Source organism: Kogia breviceps, chromosome 3 (genome assembly GCF_026419965.1).
Source record: "Kogia breviceps isolate mKogBre1 chromosome 3, mKogBre1 haplotype 1, whole genome shotgun sequence".
Lineage (NCBI taxonomy): Eukaryota > Metazoa > Chordata > Mammalia > Artiodactyla > Physeteridae > Kogia > Kogia breviceps.
In genome coordinates, this window is record NC_081312.1 from 91,520,812 (window position 1) to 91,545,008 (window position 24,197).

The 24,197-nt window shown below is 38.3% G+C and overlaps 1 protein-coding gene and 1 long non-coding RNA gene across 9 annotated transcripts in view; one reads left to right on the plus strand and one right to left on the minus strand.

Annotated features, from left to right (window-relative positions):
- The window catches only part of LOC131753758 (uncharacterized), a 127,869-nt gene that overhangs the window by 81,080 nt on the left and 22,592 nt on the right, over window positions 1-24,197 (minus strand). The gene's annotated exons all lie outside the window — the stretch shown is intronic.
- SLC12A1 (solute carrier family 12 member 1) overlaps window positions 1-24,197 on the plus strand; it is a 91,166-nt gene that overhangs the window by 65,726 nt on the left and 1,243 nt on the right. Inside the window, exons 19-25 of the mRNA XM_059059450.2 lie at window positions 739-821; window positions 10,578-10,721; window positions 13,499-13,630; window positions 13,867-13,978; window positions 15,667-15,753; window positions 21,746-21,881; window positions 23,235-23,302. Coding sequence (XP_058915433.1) covers window positions 739-821; window positions 10,578-10,721; window positions 13,499-13,630; window positions 13,867-13,978; window positions 15,667-15,753; window positions 21,746-21,881; window positions 23,235-23,302 — 762 coding nt within the window. The remainder of the gene's footprint in view (window positions 1-738; window positions 822-10,577; window positions 10,722-13,498; window positions 13,631-13,866; window positions 13,979-15,666; window positions 15,754-21,745; window positions 21,882-23,234; window positions 23,303-24,197) is intronic.

The window sequence follows — 24,197 nt, forward strand, 5'->3', positions numbered from 1 at the left end:
AACTGAACGGAAAGGTTCCTTGGGCTTCATTCAATCCATAATCGATTGAACAAAGGAACTCCCAAGGAGAATATTTCAAATGAACTCAAAGTACTAATCAATTTGCTCAATATTTAAGGGCAAAGAAAAAATGTTCTGCGAGAACACAGTTAAAAGAGCAAGGCTTTCTTTCCCTTCTAGAGAATCTAATTCCATTGGGTTGAGTTTAGAGAAGGCACAACTGCCAATTTCAACAGGATAGAGTTGCCATGAAAAAGTGTTGCTTCAAATGGTCTCTCCAAAGTCAATGATAAAAGTTCCCTAGAGGAACTGGAGACATTTTTAACTGGGAACTTGATGTCCAAAATGTTGTAGGATTCCTCCTCAATGGGTAAGAGGTTTGACTGATAATTTCAAAGGCTCTTTGCAACCTTGAAACTTCTGTTCTAAATATTTCAGCAATTGTTTTGTTTACATTAGAAAACAATCAAGTATTTTAAATAATCAAAATTCTAATCTTAATCAAAATTCTAGTTGATAGTATTGCTTGAATAAGAGTTAGTTACCTTTACTCAAAATACATTTTTAAAAGACATCAGGGAAAACAAACAGAAAAGTCTATCAGCACCTGGCTATGTCTGAAAGTGAAATTTTGGAGTTTAATTACATTAAAATCCTAGAAGCAAGTTCAGTATTAGTCCAAATCTTGAGGATTAAAGGAGTCATTTAAATCACTAACCATTTTGCTTCCACTTTCAGTGATGCGTTTGATTTTGAGATTGGTGTTGTCATAGTCAGAATCAGCCAAGGGTTTGACATCTCCCAGGTTCTTCAGGTGCAAGGTATGTATGTTCTTTATTCAACCAATAGATATTCATTGAGCACCTACTCCCTGCCTGGCATTGTTCTAGGTTCTGGGGATAGCACAGTACCCAATACAGACAAAACCCCTAACAGTGCAGCTCACGTTCTTGTGCTGACATGAGGTGTGTACACTTTCCCCGTGTTTTCCTCATTGCTAATGCAAGTGGCCTTTGTCCTGCTAACCAAAAATACGGAATAATTCAGGGCAGATATCAATTATTCTTCTCGTCACAAAATCACAAAGCTAGCATCACTAAAAATAAATACCTTTGGTAAAGTAAACTGCCAAATTGATTTTTGCAAGATGTTTCAGAAAATGAAGATTGTTTCCTCAGAAAACCATATATTTTAAGAGTCTATGATCTGGTTTGCAGCTAACATGGAAATGAGCCTGAATGTATCATGCTGTGAATCACCAATCTAAGTCAGAGGCAGGAATGCTAATTCAGTTTAGTGATTCTGCTTTTTCCCTGTAGAGGATTCCATATACTACTTGTTTAGTCTTAGAGTTTAAACACATCCTCTTGTGTATGGAGTGAAGGACACACCTAAAGAGTCGCTAAAATATTAAGATAGAACTCTAATCCATTACTTATCTCTTTAGCTAAACTTCACAATAGAGTCCACTGACAAGACGACACTAAAACAAAAGGTACCTCTTGTGTACCAGGCATGGTGTACATGTCAGCACCGGGTAGACTAGGACTAATAAGAGTCTGTAATCTCAAGACACTCACAGCCCCATGATGAAAATGGGTGTACTGTTAGTGTGATAATAGGGTATTATGGGAAAGAGAAAAGGGGCACTTAACTCCAAAAGGCTTCCTGGAGGAAATTACCTTTGATTTTAGATCTAGTGGATGAATAGGAGTTAGCCAGGCAATGTTGGGAGAGAGAAAAATGAGAGTTTGAGCAAAAGCATTCCTGGCAAAGAGGAGAGTATTTGCAAAGATGTGAAGACACAGGAATATGGAGGAATGGGGTATATGGGCAACCGAAAGCAGATTCGTGTAACTGAAGTGAAAAGTATGGGGCTTCCCTGGTGGCACAGTGGTTAAGAATCTGCCTGCCAATGCAGGGGACACGGGTTCCAGCCCTGGTCCGGGAAGCCCCCTTTAAAAAAAAAAAGAAAAGTATGAAACAGACAATAGTGAAATATGAACCTGCTGATATAAGATCCTGATTTTAAAAGGCTCATTTGTCACATTAAAAATTGTGGGCCATATTCTATGGACAATGAGGAACTGCTGAAGAGATTTAAGTGAGGGAATAATATGGTGAAATTTGAGTTTTAGAGCTCATACTTTCATTTACATGAGGCACAGACGTGAAGAGGACTAGAAGAGAGACAGAAACACAAATCAAAAAGATTCTTGTAATAATCAAAGCCAGAGAAGGTGACAGCCTGGACTAGAGCAGCCTCTCTCAGGGGATGGAGAAAAAAAGGACAGAGTACTTTGGAGGTACAAAGAGCAGCATTTTAGGTTTGATAGGATGTGTGGGATATGGGAGAGGGAGGAGTGAAAAAATATTCCTTGGCTGACAATGAACGGTGGTGCTACCAATGGAAATGGGAAACACAAGAGGAAGAGCAGGTTTAATGAAGAGATGTCTGGTTCAGTTGTAAACAAGGTCCTGTGGGAAATGCTACCAGAATTGTCCAGCAGGCATTTAGACAGTCCTGGTCTTAAAGGAGAAATCTGAGCTGGAGAGGTCGATTTAGATGTTTTGCGTCAAATTGTGTCCTCCGGAATTCGTATGTTGTGGTCCTAACCTTAGAACATGACTGTATTTAGAGACAGGGCCTTTAAAGAAGTAAGTAAGGTAAAATGAGATCAGTAGGTTTGGTCCTAATCCCATATGAATGGAGTCCTTATGAAAAGAGGAGACAGGACACAGACAAGCACAGAGGAAAGAGCATGTGAAGACAAAGGGAGAAGATGGCCATCTACAAACCAAGGAGAGAGGCCTCAGAGTGGAACCAACCCTGCCAACACCTTGACAGTGGACTTCTAGTCTCCAGAACTGCAAGAAAATAAATTTCGGTTGTGTTCTGTCCAGTCTATGGTATGTGTTATGACAGCCCCACCAAATTAATACAAGAGACATCATAATTAAGGTGAGAATTGAAACTGTGACACTGGAAAATGTAACCCCAAAAGTGTGTATAGTCAAGAGCCCCAAGGCACAGGAGAAGGGTCCCCAAGGAGGAGCAGGGAAGGAGCGGCCAGAAAAGTAAAGGAACCAGGAGTCTGTGTTGTCATGGAAGTCTTGGGAGCAGAGTGCTCAGAACGACGAGAATCATCAGCATCGTCAAATATAGCAAAAAACACCAGTAAAATTGCAAATGAAATATAACTGACATGGCACAGATAATCTTAGGACAATTTCTGTAGAGCAGTGTTGACAGAATCCAGAATGCAGTAGGTTAAGGAGAGAATATGCGACGATGAGGCAGAGAATGTGTATGTGGCCCACCATATGAGAAGTCTGGAAGTTAAGGAGAGGAATGAGATTGAGGAGGGTTACTACAGGGAGACCTACAGACCTCAGAATGGGAGAAAGGCTTGTCTCCAGGCTGAAAAAGATGGGCTCAAGAGAGTAGGAGAGATTGAAGATGAGGGTAAAGAAAGAGATGACCATGCAGTAAGATCCTGGAGGAACAGGAAGAATCCAGGGAAGGGCATGAATGCAAGAGTTGGCCTAAAACAGAAGAAAAATGCTTCATCTTCTAAAATTAGAGTAAAGAGGGGAGGATTGATGAAGACGTATGTGGATTTGTAAGAGTGGTAAATTGAGGAAGATCATGCACAATAGTCTCAATTCTATGTAGTTGGAGCAATTTTGCTAGCTGTCCGCTTTTTCTCTAGTGGCACTTGGTCTCCAGGGTAGAGAGGACCAGGGTTTTGCCGAATAGGTTCACAGAAAGGAAAAGCCTGCAAGTGATTTGAGAGTGCAGGTGCCTAATGGGTTCAGATTCTATTTGGGCATTTCATGATTGTCTCTATCCTAACAGAAGGGAACATGAGTGAATTAGGTGAATTTTTTGACGCAACAATTCTTTTCTTGCAAGGGAAGAGGAGAAAGAAGAAGAAATTAGAAATCAAGCAATTGTAAACGATGGAGAACCACTACTGGATATGTATACTCTATGATTTTGTATGAAGAGCTTTAAAAAATAAAACTGAGAGTAGAGTCCGTCCTATGCAAAATTGCAATGTAAAGGTTACCTTTGGTGCCTTCGGCCTTCCTTTTTCATGCCCCTTTTCTTTTTCATGGACCCTTTATATCTCCAGGTCAAATATACTAATTCTACATGGTGTTCATGATTCATTTATATTCCTTCCTAGTAGAACTTAATACATTGTAGCAACAGTAGCTCTAATTTTTGAGCACTTATTATGTGCCATGTGTTATGCTTCATGTTCACATGTAACAGTTATCATCCCAACTACCCTATAAGGAAAATACAATCATTGTCCCCATTTTACAGCTAATAAAATTGAGGCTTCCCTAAGATTCACAGTGCTAGTAATTAGTAGAGCTAATATTCAAACCTATGTCTGTTTGAAGCCTCTATTCTACCTTTCTAAAAGGAGAGCTAGAGAGCAAATGACTTACATAATGAGAAGCAGTGGTAAACTCCGAGAGATGGGAATGGAACAAGGCTATTCCTTCAAAAACGCAGCATAGAGGCTGCCTGACTGTGGTAAGATAGACACGATGTTGAGGACAATCACGAGAACCTAATATGAAGAGATCTGTTCTGTTAACCTTCTACATTTTACTTTAATTTTTTGGCCTTTTGTGCTGTACTGTTTTTCCATCTAAAAAAATGAGAATGCAAAATACAATTTGTATTAAATTATACATTTGCATTTGTTTTGTATGTTGCTCTCTTCAAGCTGAAAGATGTGATGTAGCTGCCACCCCTTGCTGCTCCATCTGCCAAAATGCACCGTTAATTTCGTTCTATAAAGCAATACAGCAAGCAAATTCTTTTGTTTCTGAAAGAATCCTGGCAGTGAACTGCATCCCCTTTTAATTTCCCAAGGGATGTATCTAATTTATATCAACTTTGATGTCTGAAATATTTTTGCTTCTTAAGTCAAGAAAGGGAAAATGAGGTAGGATGCTAATAAAATAATTATAAGTACCAATTATCTAGAGTAAATGAAAAAACAGCATTACACAAATACATGAACATGCAGAAAAACAACAGCATAATGATAGAAATTAACTTTACCCCACATTTCCATGCATTGTTTTGAAGTTACATAAGTTATGACACAACCCTCATATTAGATTTTGAATTGGAAGAAATAAGCTTGCATTTCATTGTATTATGCTGTAATTTAGGGCTTAATAAGAGCCTGATAAATCTTAAGTATTGCATTACAATATGTTAATGATAATCATCATAGCTTTTCCAAAACAGACACCACAGTGTCATCACAGATTATAATTTAAAGGAAATATTAGCAATTCAGAGTGCCCATATACTGTACTTAATAAAGCAGTGAATAGAAATCAACTTTATAGGTAATTTACCAGCTAATGACAGTTATTTCTATACTGTGTCTCAGGCTTATGTGAGGAGAATAACTTTTTATGTAAATAAGATTGATGCTCATAGCATTATTACTTGTATAGTGCAGCAACTCATCCAGTACTGATGGCTGATAGTTTCTCGTAAGAAATTAATTTATTGCCTGACAACACAAAAAAATGCAGTATTTCATATTGTTCACTTCCCACGGGTATTTAGCAAGTTTGCCAACTACGACAGAGTCCAAATTGTACTGGTAGGAAATAACATGATGAAACGTGATTCGCAATATACTGCGGTCAAGTGTTCCATGTAAGTACTGCACGATTTATGACCATCTCAGAGCACGAGGGTTCTGCTCTGATAGAGTGGCTTAGCAAAATTAAGACAGATGGCAGTGTAGTAAATAATTACTTGATTGGAAGGCAACCACTGCAGGATTCCTTCCTGCCTTCAATTCAACTAGACTTCACCTGGGGTACAGCACATTGATTCATGTGAGCATTTACAGCTTTGAGTTGATTGATCAAGAAAGAATAATAATTAATAAAGAAAAAGGATGCTGTGAAGTTGGAGGATACGTGATTCCTCAGTGGGTTTCCCTGCTCTCTCTTTTGTTGTCAGATATTTGACTATTCTCTATCTTTCAGATTCAGACTGAACTGCAATGTGTAGACTCCTGCCTATTTCTAAAAGACATTGCTAAAAAAAGAAAAAAAAAAGACTGGAAATAGAACATTCGAGGCAATCTTGACAACTAAACTGAATCTCAAAATAGTCGCTCCAGTTGGTTATCATGCAATCAGTTTATAAAGGACTAGAAAATAAAGTACTGTTCAAGTGGTTTTGGCATTTGCATGAGGATACAGCTCAGGGTTCACTCTTTGTTTTTCCTATGAGAACTGTTTTGGGGAACGTATGAAGACTCAGAAACTCACTCTCAACTGATAGATCCTAAAAGTCTAAGCTTTTTCTTCCATCATTAGAACCTCTGGGATCCTCTTAATCTTGGCATGAGAGAAGGGCAGGCTTTTACTCTCTCTCTCCCTAACTATGTGGCTTTGTAAATGTGATATAATATGAAACTAGTATGCAAGATTCAGAGTCCCACCAGATGCCCAGGTGATGGCCCTTTCCAGGGTAAGGAGCCCTTTCCTTGCCTCTCATTCTTCAGATTAATCCCACCTGTCCTACCTTCTGTCACATTCCAGCCTGGTTTGTACCATCAGCTGCTATCAGCCCCTCTTTTTATAACTCTGTATATAGCATTAACTCTACTTCTTTCAAACATTGTCTTTTGTACCAACCCCCCTTACATACATACATACTGTACACACTCCCACCCCTGACAACAGTTCACATGGTTTTCTTCCTTTATAGAGATAATGCTGTCAAATGTATTGAACTGTATTGAACAGAACTGAGCTGTTCTTTTATTTCAACAAACCATTCTTGAGGGACTATGGTGGTGAGCACTAGCAAGGTAGGGGCACGACTAAGAATGTTAGGGGGAGTCTGGGAAGCCTAAGCGTAGGTTTTGGAATCAGACAGGCCTGGGTTCAAACTCAGTTATCCAAATGGGAAGAATTACAGTACCTACCTCACAGATTTGTTGCTTGGATTAAAGGATATGATGACTGCTAAGTATCTGGCATTATACTTCACACAAAATAAACTTTCAGTAAATGGCGGTAATGAAATATGACATAAGCTACCCTCCAGGAGTTTGCAGACCAGTGGGGTTATAACAGACATGTATCTTAAAACTCTATTCCACATCACATAGTTATAGTTAGTGGAATAAAGGTTGAGGAAGAATATTATGGAAATATGGAGCATTACAGAAATTTCTGACAGAAATTTGAGGATGGTTTTTTAAAAAAAATGCATACTGGGTATTTTTTCAATAGACAGATACTGGCAGTCAGAGCATATCACTGATGAATGATGATAGAAGGATGAACACTAGAATTGAAAACAGAAGACCTGAGCCACTAGCTATGCAACCTTGGACAATCACTCAAATAGTCTGAACCCAAGTTTCCTTCACAGTAAAATGGGGAGAATGAGGAGAATGCTACTGGCTCTGCCTGCATCCCAGTATTGGTGCTGGGATGAAATAAAATACTATTGGAAAGGGCATTGTGAATCCTGAACATCACAATGTATGGTGGTGGTGGTGGAAACAGTAAAGAAATGAGTAGTTTTCAGTCAGCCTCGTGGAAATCAGTTTATATCTATCCATTCCTACTCCCTTGCCTTATCCCTCCTGTGACTGATGGTACACTTTTGCGAGTCAGCTAGCCAGTACTCCAGTTGAAAGAAATGTTTGGACAAAGTCTACTCGTGATTTCGCATGCAGAGGCAAACAGTAGGCCAGATAGATAATTCAGGAGAATAGATAATCAAAATGTCACTTCTACCTAGCACTGAAAAGAGAAAAGGAGGAAGTGCACAGAAGGAGGCCTTAGATCACCTACAAAGTGAATAATTAAGAATTAACTTTAATAAGAATTTGCAAAATCACTGTAAGTGGTCATACCACTGTGTGGATCTGAAAATCCAAGATGTCCAAGGAGGCGGATTTTAGCCTTTAGAATTGACTCTGTCTCTGTCGTCTTTGAGGGAACTGCTGAATCTGATTCATTCACACAAAGTCTAGTTTTGTCTCTCAGGCCTGGGATTTTGCAGTTTGCTCTGTCCAGGACAGGCTTTGTACATACCTTTGAGCAAATTATTGGAGCAGCTCCCGGTTCACTCACCCAGCTGAATCCTTACAAAGGAGGATTTATTTACTTTTCCTCCTTTGTCCAAATTAGAGGACAAAGAACATGGCAAGTAGTGGCTAATCACAGGGTATGCTGGAGCCTGCTAAAAAGAGAAAAGTAAAAGAAGCCCCTCCCCAATGTAACCCTTGCAGTTGGCCCCAAAGCAGCTCACAAATACGTGCCCTTCCAGATGACTGCAAAGAACAGGTTACCCCATAGCTGACCCCTGCAACAACCCACAGAATGGGTAATAGCTAGTGACCCATCACCGAGGACAGTGATGCTGCTTTTCTGGGGCAGCCTGTCATATATACCCATATCCTTAGAGTCTTCTCTTTAAAATGACAATTGTGAGGGGACCATAGTTTTGGGGAATTAACTTGGCATTACACCATGTACCTGAGTGTTTAGGTTCATCTGAGAGTTGGAGGTTAATAAAAACAACTCCGAAATAATAGCAATAAGCCAACAGCAGAAGGTCTTCATAGAGGAGAGCATACAGAACTTGGAGTCAAGCAGAATTCTTTGCACTGGAACCCTTGTTATTTGCTGGGTGACATCAGACAAATTACTTCAACTTTCTGAGCCTCAGTTTCCTCATCTACAAAATGAGGATAATAATAGTACTTTCTCAGAGTTGTTTGGGAATGAATAATATGCAGCACAGTCCCTGGCACCCAAGAGTGTACAATAAATATTAAATTCTAAAATAACTCCCAGCCTTCTCAAAATACTTGATTTGCTTTGCATGACTAAGCCAATTTCCAGAAGTTGCATCAATACACTGCCTATAGAAATGCACTCATTGCTTTGTTCTCTAAGGAGCAACAAAGCACTGTTCAGGAGCTGTTTATTCTTTTTGCAAAGCTAGGAGGGTGGGAAAGGCGAAGGGTTACAATTTTCCATTTCACAAATAGGAAATCAGAGACATAGGAAAAGTAAATGACTTGCCCAATGTCACATAAAGTCAGGAGCAGAGCTGTAATTGGTTATGACCCACAGTGCAATGCAGCTTGTGTTCACCTTTTGAAAGTCAGGGGTAAGCAACTCCTGTCTAAGTTTTAATACCATCTACCTGATTTCTTAGATTTTCTATAGCTGCTTGCTGGTCTTGAGAACCTTTGAAGCTTTGGGGAAATCACATGGGTGATTTGACCTTAAATCTCATGCCACTGGCAAAAGATTAATTGCTAGCACCTGGAAAGGGGCCAGACAATTCTGTGTAGCTGAATAACAGCACCATCTAGGGATGTGACTGTCCTGACAGATTTAGTTAGTACAAAATTGATAAATCTAGAGTTTGTATAGCTTCACTTCCCAGATAGATAAGGCAACAGGCTCTGAGGGTTGACATTTACAGTAGCCCTACCAGTGTTTCGTAACACTGAATCTAGGTTTTCTACTCTCTTCCTCGGAACCTGGCTCATTTTCTAAGGCTCTGTCTTTAGTAGGCAAGAAGATGAGGAAATTTGACAAGAGCGCCACCTTACGACTGTAAGCAAGAATGCCCATCATTCTTTAACAGCCATATGATTGCCTTTAAAGTCTTATTTACCCTGATTCAGTGCAGGTTAAGGTCAGAGAGGGATGCAATGATTACACAGCAGCTAGGAATTTTCCGTCATAATCAGAATCCAAAAAAGATAACAGGCAGCTAAACGCAACATAAAAACTTGGCTAGTAGGTCTAAACCCTGGACAGGACATTTTGCACAGCTTGACTCTTATTCCAGGCTCCAGTGTCATGAGGCCCCCTTTTTAACAATGTGGACTCTGACAGGCACACAGAAACCTCAGCTTTTATTTCTTTTGCTTTGGTCACTCACTACAGAAAGTATATTGCTTCTTGGAAAGAAATGTTGGTGGTGGACATTTTTCACTGTAATTTGTATTTGGAGCCCCACAGGGTTTATTATTAGATATGGTTCTCTTTCCTTAATTCTTGTTCTCTAGTTTTATGTTTCAATTCAGGAGGCATTGCTCTGTGCCTGATATACACCCAGTATACTTCTGTAATTTTTGTCACTCCCAGTTGTAAAATATCTGGCCCAGTAGCTTAGGTCAGTAAATCAGTAGCTTTCAGTGTACAAGATCTTATTACAGTGGATCTGGTATTTTGTGTTGCCTGTAGTAAATAAAGATGGCATTAAATAGCCTCCTTTGCCCTCACACATAAAAAACCCAGTGTCTTCATGTATTATGACAACACATAGAGTCATTTTTCTGAGCTAGTGGTTACTTTCTGAATACAATTTAGTGATATATGTTATTTTAATAATCATTCAGAAAAATCATATTATGTATAAATAATCATTTAATTGCACAGATACCATTTTTAATATTAAAATTGTTAATAAGACTGTACCTAGAAACTTTGCTGCTCTGAGCAGAGTAAGTAATTTTGTCTTCTTTCATCAGATGAATTAGAGAAATTAGAACAGGAGAGACTGGCTTTGGAAGCCACTATCAAAGATAATGAATGCGAAGAAGAAAGTGGAGGCCTCCGAGGCTTGTTTAAAAAAGCTGGCAAGCTGAACATTACTAAGCCAACTCCCAAGAAAGGTAAGTGCCTTTAAAATTTACAGGAAAGATTACAAGACGAGCCACGACTTGAGTGTCTATAGAGGTCAATAGTGAGCATCTAAGACATTGGGGGCATTGAGTGTACGTAAGGACTGAAAGATATTTCCTTAAGAGAAGATAGTATGGCTAAAAGGTAGAAGCTATCGTCATTTATCAACAACATTCACCCCTTTGTACCATCTTACTGTAAAAACTGTTTTAAAATAATATTTGGTTTGGGAGTCATACAGTGCTTAAGCAGATGGAACGTCATAAAATAGAAAATTCTTAGTTAAGATGTAAAGGGGATAGAAATTCGTGACCCAGCCTCCAAACTGGCTTATCTACACCCACACACCTCACACACACCTTGCAGACATTTCAGGAGATTGAAAGGCGACTGGTACAGGTAAATAAGGGATCCAGATAGAATTCTAATTTCAAAAATGCATCTCTACCACAAACCAGAATTCCAGACTTGGAACTTCATGGACACTAATTATCTGCAGATTTTGGCTGAATGGTTCACTTGTCTCTGAATGTTCAGTATACATCCCAGAAATGGAGGACCACAGAATGAGACCTTGTTATAAGTTTAATAAACAGGTGATTCAAATAACTGATTTTTTTGAAAATTGCTTTCTTTCCAGAAACACTGCCGGTTTGAGTTTAAATGCAGTCCACAGCGACCTCTGCTGGTAGAAAATTAGAATGTCAACATTTCTTTCTTTCATGCACAAATAATCCTATATAGTTACTGAAGTCATTCACTGGTGTAAGGCCCAGGAAAGATCATTTCTCTGGCAGGGTCTCCAAGTCAAGTAGCAAGATCCAAATTGAGACTTAGCTGCTAGTCTAGGTTAATAAGAGCCAACCTTTCAAAGAGGCCCTTCAAAGAGGTTGTCTCCTACCCTGGAAAAGGTTTGGTTCTGTTTGCTTATTTTCCTACTGTAACCCAAGGACTAAATTTAACCTGTAATACATCATTTTTATATATTTACATAGAATTATAGGAAATCCAAACATTTCCCTTCTTCAAACACTAGAGGTACCCTTGGGTGCCAGGAACATTCCATGGGCTAGGGGAGAACCTACTGTGCCTTTGTCCCCTTAAAAGGACATTCTCTAGAAAAATGATGTGTTTGAATCTAAAGTTGGAGTTACATCAGGTCTTTCAGGGTATAAATATTAAAATAAGACAATCTGGATACTAACTACTATCTTCTTTCCTTTTCAATTATTTCGTGTACCCATGAGAAGAATTAACTATCCACTGAATCTGCACTATGCAATGGTACAATCTGAAAAGCAATGGAAAATTGAGAAGTCATGACCAATACTGTTCTCTAGCTGATGGGGAGGAGGGAAGCATTAAGGTCCTTATTGGTGAAAGTGGGACTTATTTATTCTGGAACACTGTTTCTGCATTGCAATACTTTTGGCAAAAATGTACACCTCTGAAAGTCAACATGTCTCATTGTTCAGAAAAGCAAGATTATGTTATGTTTTGTTTCCAACACCTAAATTTTCAAACACAGCTCTGAGTAGGCCCCTTCACTGCTCCAGGCCTTTGTTAGCTGACGACTCTCCTGAGTTAGGACCAACTCGGCCTCCAGGCACTCATACACGGTCCTCTGGATGCTTTGATTTCCATGTAAGTGGGGGCAGAGTTTGGTCCGTTTTGTAAAGATATTTAACTTTCTCCCTTAGAGGTCCTAGGGAGATACAAACAATATGAGATAATTGCTTCAGAACTGACAGGCCCCAACATGAAAACAACAAAAGACAGAACAAAGCATCCTCAGAGCCTCTTAGATCAGAGAGCAAGCTCTGAAGAGGTTGTCAGCTCTACTCTAAGCACTATGCTGACACCATCGCTTTGAAATAGAGCAATGAAGTCACAACTTTCAAAGATGTGGAAATGAGAAATAACATATATGGAGTAGGAAAGAAACCCCTACTGGGAAATAGGAACAACGGTTCTGAGCAAACACTGCCCTAGTTCCCTGGTACACTTTTGCTGTGTCCATGTTAGGATGGAAATTGCATTAAAAAAAATTTTTAAGTACTTTATGTACACTCTTAACTATAACTCAAGAAAAGGTATTTTTAATCATATTTCCTGGCTTTTTCATCTCATTCACAGAGATTCAAACAGCTCAAATGGCTTTACCTTAGATTCACAGACTCCTTGAAGAGAAAACAAAAGAGTAAGCCAGGCCCACATTAGAACCAAAGGGTCATTGACAGTCAAGATGCTCATGGTCCCTGGCAACGTTTATAATCCAGACATTGATGGAATTTACACCAAAATTGCGCTCAAATGAACAAACTGTCTAGTGAAAGAGTACTTCTGATTCTTCTGCTTATCTCTAGAAAACCAATAACCACATGTTCTACTTTTAAGTACATCTGAAAATATAAGTTGAGTTATACCTGAAATTTGGAAAAATCGGGACATTTTGGCTTTTGTATCAGATAATTTAGCATTGGTACCTGCCTAAATAATAGTTCTGCTCCGAGAGAGATTACTAAGGATCTGAAAAAAAAAAAATCTGCTGCTTTATAATGAAAACTGTAATGATAAGATCAAAATCAAGTTTTTCTGAACTATTGAAGGTCATCTATATTATTGTGGAATTTGACCTTTATCTCTCCTTTTTTGGAGAACAGGACTCACTATTTACCCTTCCTCTATTTTCCTGAAGAGATTAGGAAGTTATTTTGCTTCTTTCCTCAAAAGACAAATGGATGTACTACTTTCTCTTTCATTACAGACAGCAGCATTAACACAATCCAGTCGATGCATGTGGGGGAGATCAACCAGAAACTGGTGGAAGCCAGCACCCAATTTAAAAAGAAGCAAGGAAAAGGCACAATTGATGTTTGGTGGTTGTTTGATGATGGAGGTAAAAAATTCCAGAATATACACTAGGAAGCAGAATTTCTATGTTGATAAATTTAACAAACTGCATGGGAATGTATATGAAATGATATCAGTTAAATAACACTTCCGTGTTCTCCAAAGATTTAAATTATGTAGGAGCTATGAATGTGGGAAAGAATAAAGATATGAAGCTACTCATTTCCTTTCAGTTGGATATGCTCATTCTTTTGTCATAATGTACTCTTTTTTTGTTGTTAGGGTTAACACTCCTTATCCCCTATATCTTGACTCTCAGAAAAAAATGGAAAGACTGTAAATTAAGAATCTATGTCGGAGGGAAGATCAATCGCATTGAAGAAGAAAAAATTACGTAAGTAATTTATCACTCCTGTGTTTGGATGTTTGCTGTTTTAATGCTTTAAGAACTGTAAGCATCTTTGAGGCACAATAAATTTAAAGACAGTCACCAGGATTGTTTCTGGTCAGTAAATTATCTAATTTTTCTAATCATTGTCTTCAGTCCTTTTATCCCCTTCCACAAATGCTTCCAACAAGCATTTGGCACAGAAGCCTCATCTCAAGTCTTGAATGAGAGTATCATTATCTTGTATAATGTTTATTTTGTTCTGACTTGTAAATGCATCCAAGAATGGAAGAGCCTGAAGGCATTTGTGTCCAATAGTTTCTTCTGGGAGATTCAAACCTGTTAATTCACAGCAGTCACTCTAGCACAGCACACTTAGAAGAGAACAGAGAGACTACATCTGGTCCGAGCCACAGCTCTGCCTCCAACAGGCTGCAGGACTTTGCAACAGTCACTGCACATACCTGGGTCCCCAGTTTTTCACTTGTAGTGTGAAAGTGTTTAAATGGATGACTGTTGATAGCTCTTCTAATTTAAAAAATAAATAAGTCCCATGGAGTAAGTCTGTGTCTTTCTTATTACTTCAGTCATGGAGACTTGATCTGTAGTTGTGAGAGCAACAAGCATGCCGAGAGTGTGGTGCATCCAAAGGTCTCTGGCGGAAATCTGGAGAATGACCTTTGGCGGCATTTGGTCCCTCATGACATGCTGAAGTCCTAGCCCTTCCTAGAACTGCTACTTCTAGAAATCACAAAATAATGACTGGCTCTTATTTAGTAGTTTTTCACATTTTCTCCCCCCTCTTAGAAAGATATTATAAATATTTAATTCCTCGTAAAGAGAGTCATACTAAAATGGAAACTAACATGAGGTCTACAATAATTTATATTTTCTTAAAGCCTCCAGTACCTTATTGGGACAAGTGATAAAATTTGAAAATGGCTGGTGGATTAGATGGTAGTAGGGCATCAGTGTTAAATTTTCTGATTTCAAAAACTGTACTCTGTTTATAAAGGAGAATGTCCTTGTTCTTAGGAAATACCCACTTAAGTATTTACAGGTAAACGGGCCTGATATCTGCAACTTACTTTAAAATGGAAAATAGGTAGGAGGTAGAAAGCCAGCAAGCAAAAAATACATAGATAAGACAGATGTAGATAGAAAAAGAGAATGACAGATCAAATGGGGCAAAATATAAACAATTGGTGAATCTGAGCTTTCTTTGCACTATTCTTGTAACTTTTTTGTAACTTTGAAATTATATCAAAATCTTCAGCTTCTAGGGGAAAAATCGTTTAATCTATAATGATGTAATATATAATAATTATTTGTTTGTCAGCAGTTTGTCAGTAACTCTATAAAAATTATCCATAATAGTCAATAAGTATTGGAACTTGCTCTCCTTTTTCCAAATGATAAGGAAGAGTGGACAGCTCCACATTATCTTTCCTGAAACACGAATGCAGAGCTGGGTTTGCTGTTTCCAGTGACTACACCTACAGAAATTTCTCCTTGCCTTCAATGGAATAACTTGGTCCACATTGATCTGTATTCATCAAGTACTGTAATGAAAATCAAACACTAACCAAAGCCTTTGTCCAAAATCTAAGCTGAAATAAGACATGAAATCAAAACTCTTTGATTGAAAATAGCTAAATATGCAATGATGAAGTGTTTCTCTCTTATATTTTCAGAATGGCTTCCCTCCTGAGCAAATTTAGGATAAAATTTGCAGACATCCACATCATTGGTGACATCAACATTAAGCCAAACAAAGAAAGGTATGAAACATTTAACAAGATCCATTGTTTATTCGTGGTACTCTCGCCTTCTCTTCTGTGTTGATTATTAGAAGGTAAAAAATGTTATGGATTTACTGCAGTGACTCCTGATAGGATATAATAAAAAGCGATTTCAAATAATCATGACACGGAGCTATCATGTTCTAATGGAAGGAAAAGGTTTTAAGGTGAAGATGAGCTTGAGAGGAGGAAGAATTGTTGAAACACCATTTAGTTAACATTTTAGAATTGCCCATCATGTTACTGGTTTCTATGGTGGCAAGAGTAATAGGAAGCACAAGCTCAGACAATTCTGACCTGAGCAGTCAGGGTAAGTTTTCATTATTAACATTACTGGTGGGGCATCCTGAATGGTAAGCCTATGAGAGCCCCTAAAGGGGATCTCTAAAACTATCTGAAGCCTGTCAAGAAAATGGATTGGTTCCAAAATTTTTAAATGACAAACATTGAAATAATTGTTTAAATGTCTTCAAAACAACATCGTTTTAAGTTCATTGATTGTTAAATTTGTCAAGTACATGATATTTGAAAACAATTTGTAGGCAGATCTTAAAAGGAGTTCCCAGAGGTGTAAGAAGATTGTCTGAAAATCATAGCCAATTATAAATTAAAGTACTTAGAGCAATGACTTAGCAATTATAAACTATTTTCAATTGTTTACAGTCCAAAATCATATTTACTGTTGCATCCAGATGCAGTTTAATACATTTGATTTGGTGTGGAATGGGGTCTCCAAGGGTTAGAGTAGAGGGAGACATGAAGCTCTCAGCATGGCTTAGGTCCTTGCTGGACTCTTGGACCTCTTCTCATTTCTGTTGACCATCATTTCTCCTTCCTCCTGCAGTTCTGGATGGATTGCAATTCCATATTCATTGAGCCTTCTTGCTCTTCCCTTCTTTTGATTCATTGTTATCCCAGATGAGCTTAATAACTAACTGAAAGTCATCCAGATTTAAGATGCATTCTTACTGACCAAATGGCAACCTCAAACTTCATACAGTTTGAGGGTATTCATGATTCCTCCAATGTTATGGGTCAGTTAAAACAGCTTTATGAAACATCTTAACTGTGATAAGAAAGCTATAATTGACAGAGTTAACCTGGATTATTACTATATAGTATTTCCTTACATCATATATACCACTCATTAGTGGTATTCCTGTATTTCTGCAGTTATAAACAGTTAAAAAAATTAAGAACAGATTTATCATCCTTCTTGGTAAATGGAATTAACATTCTGATATGAAGTGAACTGTCAGGTCGTAACCTCTGGTAGCCTTCCACATTTCACTTGAAGAATTTTAATTCCTAAGTCACTGCCTCTTGGCTTTTGCAGTGATGTGATCAAATGGGCTCATCTTATAGCTCTAATTGGTGGGAATGCATTCTTTTCGTAACACAGCAGGTCCAGTGATTCCCTAGTATGTGCCACTTAGCAACAGGCCAGAGCCTGCCAGTGCTCTGCATGTACAGAACCATTTACTGTTGTCTACAGCATAGTCACAGTGTCCCCTACTGACTTTGGATTTGCTGTAAGCCCTGGCTCAATGTGGGGCACAGATCAGTTACCTACTTCTTGTAGGTGAATTCTTCTTGCTGTTGTCTGTCATATCAGCAAAGGACTGTCTGTGCTTGCTGATTAATTCGTTTCTATATCCTTTGCCTCTTTACCCATCAATATGTTCTTCTCTACCCAAGTCCCTGTTTCCTTCCCTCTCTTTTGTGCTAGTCTCTGCCCAGCTGCCATGGTCACCTGCTGCATACCCATCCTTTCTGTCCTATCACTGAAGATGTTGATGTATCTCTTTTACTAACCATGCCTCTTCCTTCTTTGAGTGTCCATCACAGGCTAGACACTCTTCATCTTCCTACCCCTGACATTTGTTCCATGGTTTCCTCTTCTCAAGGAGAAAACTCTATGCACAGTCGTAAGAAACAAAGGACCCAGGCATTTGTGCTTTTGTCCTGGTATCTAAATTTGACTTTAGACACCATTCTGATTTGGTGTTTCTTACATATCCCTCCACATCCTGCAGTGAAGAGATCTATATCCCTTTCTCAGGAAAAAAAAATAAATTAGTTTTCACAATTGTGGAGATTCTCTCTGTGATATTTCAAGGTCTTGAGGAAGATGCAGGAAAAAAAGTCCATTCTTACTAGAATAACTGCAGTGAATGTACCCTGGTATGAAGACAAAAGGCCACCCAGAAGAGGTGTGCTGGAAGTGCCATCCTTCTCTCTTCAGTCTTCAGCTATAACTGATGCCATATTACTTTATAAAACAACCACATGTCCAATGCTGGCAATGCTTTTTCCAATATTTGAAGGTAAATTTTAGAACAGAGAATGGTCATTCAGTAAATCTCACAAATGGCCACTGGTAGCACATCTAGCACCTTTGTGATAATTTTTAAAAGGCAACTCCTCTGAGTGGTTTAATAAGAGAAAGAGAACCCTTCCCCTGGGCTGATGCAGCCCCAGGCCCAGGGTCCAAAGCTTACAGCACTGTGTCAACTTCAGCTTTCACATGGGCCTTGTTGGTCAGGCAGCCCTTGTCTATCATTAACAGCTATCTCCTGATCACTGTTCTTTCTTGGTCACTATTTTCACCCAATGTTGAAAATAGTTTGTCAGTGATTTCCATGTTGGAGGCTAATGTTAACTGTCCTTCAATTGCCTTTAATAAGGCAATAATAATAGTAGGTCTTTCAACTACCCATAAAACATGAGCAAGTCTGATGGAGACATTCTATCATAAAAATATTATCTATAAATATGGTAGAGCAAGGGTGAAAGGGAGTACAAAAGCAAAGTTAATGAGAAGATAATTGGGCAAGGGAAAACTGAAAAGTTCTTGTGGTTAAATTTCATTTTTTATTGTATAGCCTGAATTAAAAGTAATAGGCCAATAGAACAGCAATCTTTAAACAGAAATCAGAGAGAAACTAGAAGCAATTAACTAGATAATTTAGTTGAAAGATGCTAGTGTGATCACAAAAACAACAAATACATTAATTTGAGAGAAGAAATCTTATATGAACTTAGGGGGAAATTTTTATGCAGTCAAAAAATGTTTTTAACTTTGTTATTATGAGGAACAAGGATGGGGAAGGCAGGGCAGCTATAAGTTAATTTTTTAAATTAAATTAATTCTCACTTATATTTAATAGTATGTATTACTTGACCTATTCTAGAATCAATTAAAAATAATTATAAGAAAGATCAGATTTAATAAGAATCAAATAGAAATCTTGAGCTACCTTTGGATCACCAAGCTAGGAGAATGGAAAATGGCCAACTCAGGGATGAGCCTTAGGATGAAGAAATCAAAGATAAACATAGAAAAGGAGCAGTAAGAGTTTAGAGAAAATAAATGGACAAATACAGCCCCATTATAACATACTGTGTCACTTAGCATGCTTCAATTGCAAGTAAAAGAAAACTTAACTCACAGTAACTTAAATAATGGAAATTATTATCAAACTTAACTGAAAAATCCAAGGGTATTTGGGCTTTCAGGTGAAGCTTCATTTAGAAGGTTAATTTTACAATTAAGGACTAATTCTCATTCATTCTCTCTACTCTACCTTATATTATGAAATCATCAATCAAAGTTGATTTAGCTTACAAAACCAAGAGGAATGCCCATAGCAGCCAGAACTACATATTTGCTCATTTGTGTTCAGTGGGAGAAAAAGTTTGTCTCTTCCCCGGTTGTTGAACTCAGGTCATTGGCTGCATTCAGGTAGCACCAACCCAAGCCACTGAGCCACTTGTTGTGGTCAGTAAAATGCAAGGTGCCTATTGGTCAAGCTTTCCTGGGTTATGTGCCCACCCTGGCCAATCAGTCTGGCAGAAGGAATAGAATTGTATTGACTGTCTGATGCTGGGGATAGAGTCATTCCCACCCCAACTACAATGGAGAAACAGTATGCATGCCGGCGGGGGGACAACCAGAAATCTCTTTCCACTTTCCATTTCTCAGGAAGCTATTTTTGAACTGCTCTTTCTAATAAGCACCTGGGCTGAGATGCAAAGAAAACTCTTATCCTGATCAAAATAATTATATGTAGAGCTTAAACAGAGAAACTGTCAATTGCTAACCTCAGTCCTATGGCTGTTGAGTAAAATGAATGCCCTTCTTTTACAGGGCACTTCATACTTTTCAGAGCACTGTCACCCAAATCATCATATTAATACTCACACCAACCACGTGCCAGCTTTGAGCAGCCATTGTTACCCCCTATTATAGGCAAGGTTATCCAGGTCAAGGAGGACAATGGAAGAGCTGGAGCAAGAACCCAGGCTCTTTTCTCCTAGGCCAGCAACTTTGCACTGACTACCACCAAGGTCTCTGAAAGCACAGCACTGCTGGGAGGAATAGCAAATAAAAGTATTGTGTGGTTGAAAGAATAATAGGGCACATCAGTCTTATTCCTTCCCTGTCATTGTCTACCATTCTAAATAAGTCAAAGCATCAGAAATCTACTGCATTAAGTATCTCTTCAATCCCTTAACAAAAGCACACTAGTAGGGACAACCTACTCCTTTATAATCTCTGTACTTTGTACAAATCCTAAATCAGACCAACTGATGAGATCAGTGAACTCATTGCTTCACATTTTAATTTCTTAACCTAACAGCACATTGATTCTAATTATCACTCATTCCAAAGTTACTAAATTATAAGTAAGCCACATTATATAAAACCAAAGAAAACTTTGTATTTGAGATCATCTTACAGTAGCATAGTGAAGACAGCTACTCCTATAAATTATAAACTTTGTTTTATGCTATTTTAAAAATAAGTCTTGGGGTTTCCTGGTGGCGCAGTGATTGAGAATCTGCCTGCCAATGCAGGGGACACAGGTTCGTGCCCCAGTCTGGGAGGATCCCACATGCCACGGAGCAACTAAGCCCGTGTGCCACAACTACTGAGCCTGTGCGCTAGAGCCCATGAGCCACAACTACTGAGGCCACGAGCCACAACTACTGAGCCCACATGCCTAGAGCTCGTGCTCCACAACAAGAGGAGCCACTGCAGTAAGAAGCCCGTGCACCACAATGAAGAGTAGCCCCCACTGGCCACAACTAGAGAAAAGCCCGTGCACAGCATCAAAGACCCAACACAACCAAAAATAAATAAATTAATTAAATAAATCTATTTTTTTAAAAAGTCTTATGAGATTCTTATGAAGACAAGAATGAGATTTTTCAGCAATTTTTAAAATGTTCCGCAGCTCTGAGATACTGCTCCTATTTTCAATGATTTCTTCTTAATCGCTCTAAAATGCCCTCAGATTTTTAAATATTATTGATTTTTGTTTCTTCCTCTAACATGCACCTGAACAATAGCCATTTGAAAATCTCAGATAGCAACATCAGATATCAGAAGGACAAAGGCTACATTATTTACAGCAAACATTCAAATTGTTCTATAGCCATTAAACTCACTTCCTTGCTCCTCTTAGTTACTATTCTCCTACCTGCCTGCAGCCTCTTGCCATGAGTGGGAGTTGCCATGTGGACTAAAGGTGAGGAGTGCAACCCTATCCAACTCTCAGGGACGCTAGTTCATCTCCTACATTAATTCATGAATGTCTCCCATAGAATCTATAAAATAAGCAGAAGGAAACTCATTTATGGGCTGAAGTGTCTACGTTACAACTGTGTCTTTGACTATATTATGTAGAACATGTATTTGCAGAATAATTACTATCTGTTACTATCGAGGATCTAATGCCTAGTAGGCTATCAAGGCCTCACACGTTAAGGCCTTTCCCTGGATAGGGAGGCACTACTATAGCCATGGTTTTACTCACAGAAAGTCCCCTGCAAAGATAATTCTTAAATGATTTGCATGACATTCAGCTCTGATTCTGTAGCCAGCAGAGCTAGTAATACCTAGAGTATCTGTGAAATAATGAGTTGGCTTCCCACTGTGAGGCCTCTTTTATAATTCCAATTTCAGCTGGAAATTCTTTGAAGAAATGATTGAACCATATCGTCTCCATGAAAGCTGCAAAGATTTAACAACTGCTGAGAAATTAAAGAGAGAAACTCCGTGGAAAATTACAGATGCAGAACTGGAAGCAGTCAAGGAAAAGGTAAGGACTTGTCTCCCTTAATCTTTACTTTGCTATCTAACTAGCTGAAAAAGAAAACGGTGGTTGATTTAAAGATCAAGAAGTAATGTATCTATTACAGAATTTCATTATTCAAGATCCAGGGTTTCTCCATTATTTCAAGTGCTTTTTCAATCATATTATTGAATACAAGGATTTAGAAAATTGTTTACATTTTTTAGTATAAAATCAATTTTTAAGTTAAAAACAGGTTATTGATACATATTGTGAAGTCTTCTTTCCAATTTCATTTTATAGAACAGGAGACAGACCCATCAGTCTAAAATAATTTAAGTCAATACATATGAAAATTAAATATAGATTGACTCACAGTTTGAGACAATAACAAAGAATTTTCACCTGATAAAGTTAGCTATAAAAACTAAAATAGGGATCTGAGAAAATATGTAATTTGGAGCAATGAATATGAAAGTTGGAGCCAGCACATCTTGTAGGATGGATGTAAAATGGTGGGCTCTTCTACAGAACCCAATAAAATGGGAGTTACCCGCATGGCCTGAGCTGAAGGAAGCTGCAATAGTGAGGATGAAAAGGGCAGGGACATAAAAATAAGGCAGAACTGACATCTGAATTGGATTAGACATTCAAGGAAAAGGACCATAAGAACCTCTAAACTACAAAATTTAAATAAATTATATTAGGAGCTGAAGTTGGAACAAATTAGAGCAGGAGATACTAAAAGCCTTTCAAATTTAGTGGAAAAATACTGAGCTAAGAATCATAAGCTCTGTGTGTGATAAACTTCCCAGTTCTAACAAAAAGTTTTCATAGAATTGAGCAAATCACTTATCTAAACCTTGGTTTCTAAACCAGTGAAATGTAATAATAAATATTACTCTCATCACTGCAAAATAGTTAATGTAGTCATTTTTCCAAATGTGTCTTTTGGTGACTCTTTCATTGAAACCAGTCCCCTTTGCTGGTAAAAATCAAAGAGCTTAAATAAAGATAGACTAGGGTATAACCTATGTTCTTAGGATATCAAATTAGTATCAAGATTAGGTTAGTTTTCTTCAGCTGCAAACCTGTTCCCCAGCACTGGCCATTCTTATCTTCTTTTTACCGTTATCCATGTTGCTTGCTTTTTTCTTCTAGAATTTAATAAGCCACTATAGCACAATGGTCTTACTCTTTATGTCTCTAAAATTTCCCATGAGTTTTAAAAACACTGTTAAGTTTCCAAACCTGAATGAAGTAACTGTAATTTTTTTAAATGAGGTTTTTCTACTTGTCCATAATTTGAGGTAAGAAGATAAATTCTCATTCATAATTCTGGGAAAACTGCCCTCAACAAAATCTGAATATTGTCCACAGAGTTACCGCCAAGTTCGACTGAATGAACTCTTACAGGAGCACTCAAGAGCTGCGAATCTCATAGTCCTGTAAGTATCATTGCAGACATTTAAGACTGTTACAGAGAAACCTTAGTTGTGAATTTAAAAGCTCACAACTATTCAGGTGGAAAGTTAAATTTGGAACATGTGGAATTTTAGGCAGCGAGGGAAAATGAGGCCACCCTGAGACACTGACAATTGAGGCCCATGGGCTTTAGACGGCTCCATTTGGACTTCCCACCAGGTGTTCCCCACCCAAAGGGCCAGGGGCATAGTGCATGCCCATCTAGAACACTGGCTCCTCCCAGGTTCCAGGGAACCTGACCCTGGAATTCCCTGCCTAATTTGTCCCAAGTTGGCTACCAAGGTTCCCAGGCCCCTTCCCTAGATAGCTGCTCCTGAGGTATGGAGTCCACAGCATGTTTGCAAGGCTCTTTACCATGGGGGAAGAGGCCAGGGCAGGAGAAAAAGGAGTGGGCTTTTCCATTTCCACTCTTTGCCCTCCACTCCACAAATGTTAGGGGTGTACCTGCTGAAAATATGACTGTTTACCTAAAGATTCATTGCTAAACATGAAAACCAACAATTTCACATTTATACCTCATGAACTGACTCCTATGTACAAAGGTAAGTATGTCTTCAAACAAGATCTACACTGTAGGACTATCCACTTAAGACATAGATTGTTCTCCTGAATTGGGTGGTAGGGCTCAAAGAGCTGTTTCTCCCAAATATAAGAGCTTTAAACTATTAGGAAAAGTCTTTTTTTTTTTTCCAAAAATGGGGAGAGGTATTGGTTGATCATATTTTCTATTTAAAGAGTGAAAATTTATTATATGTATCCTTTGCCTCTACCCTACAATGCCCAAGCCTATTTTTCTGGTTTGTAGATATTTATATTATCTGAGAAGTATATCAATTTAATATCTATATTCAAAATAAT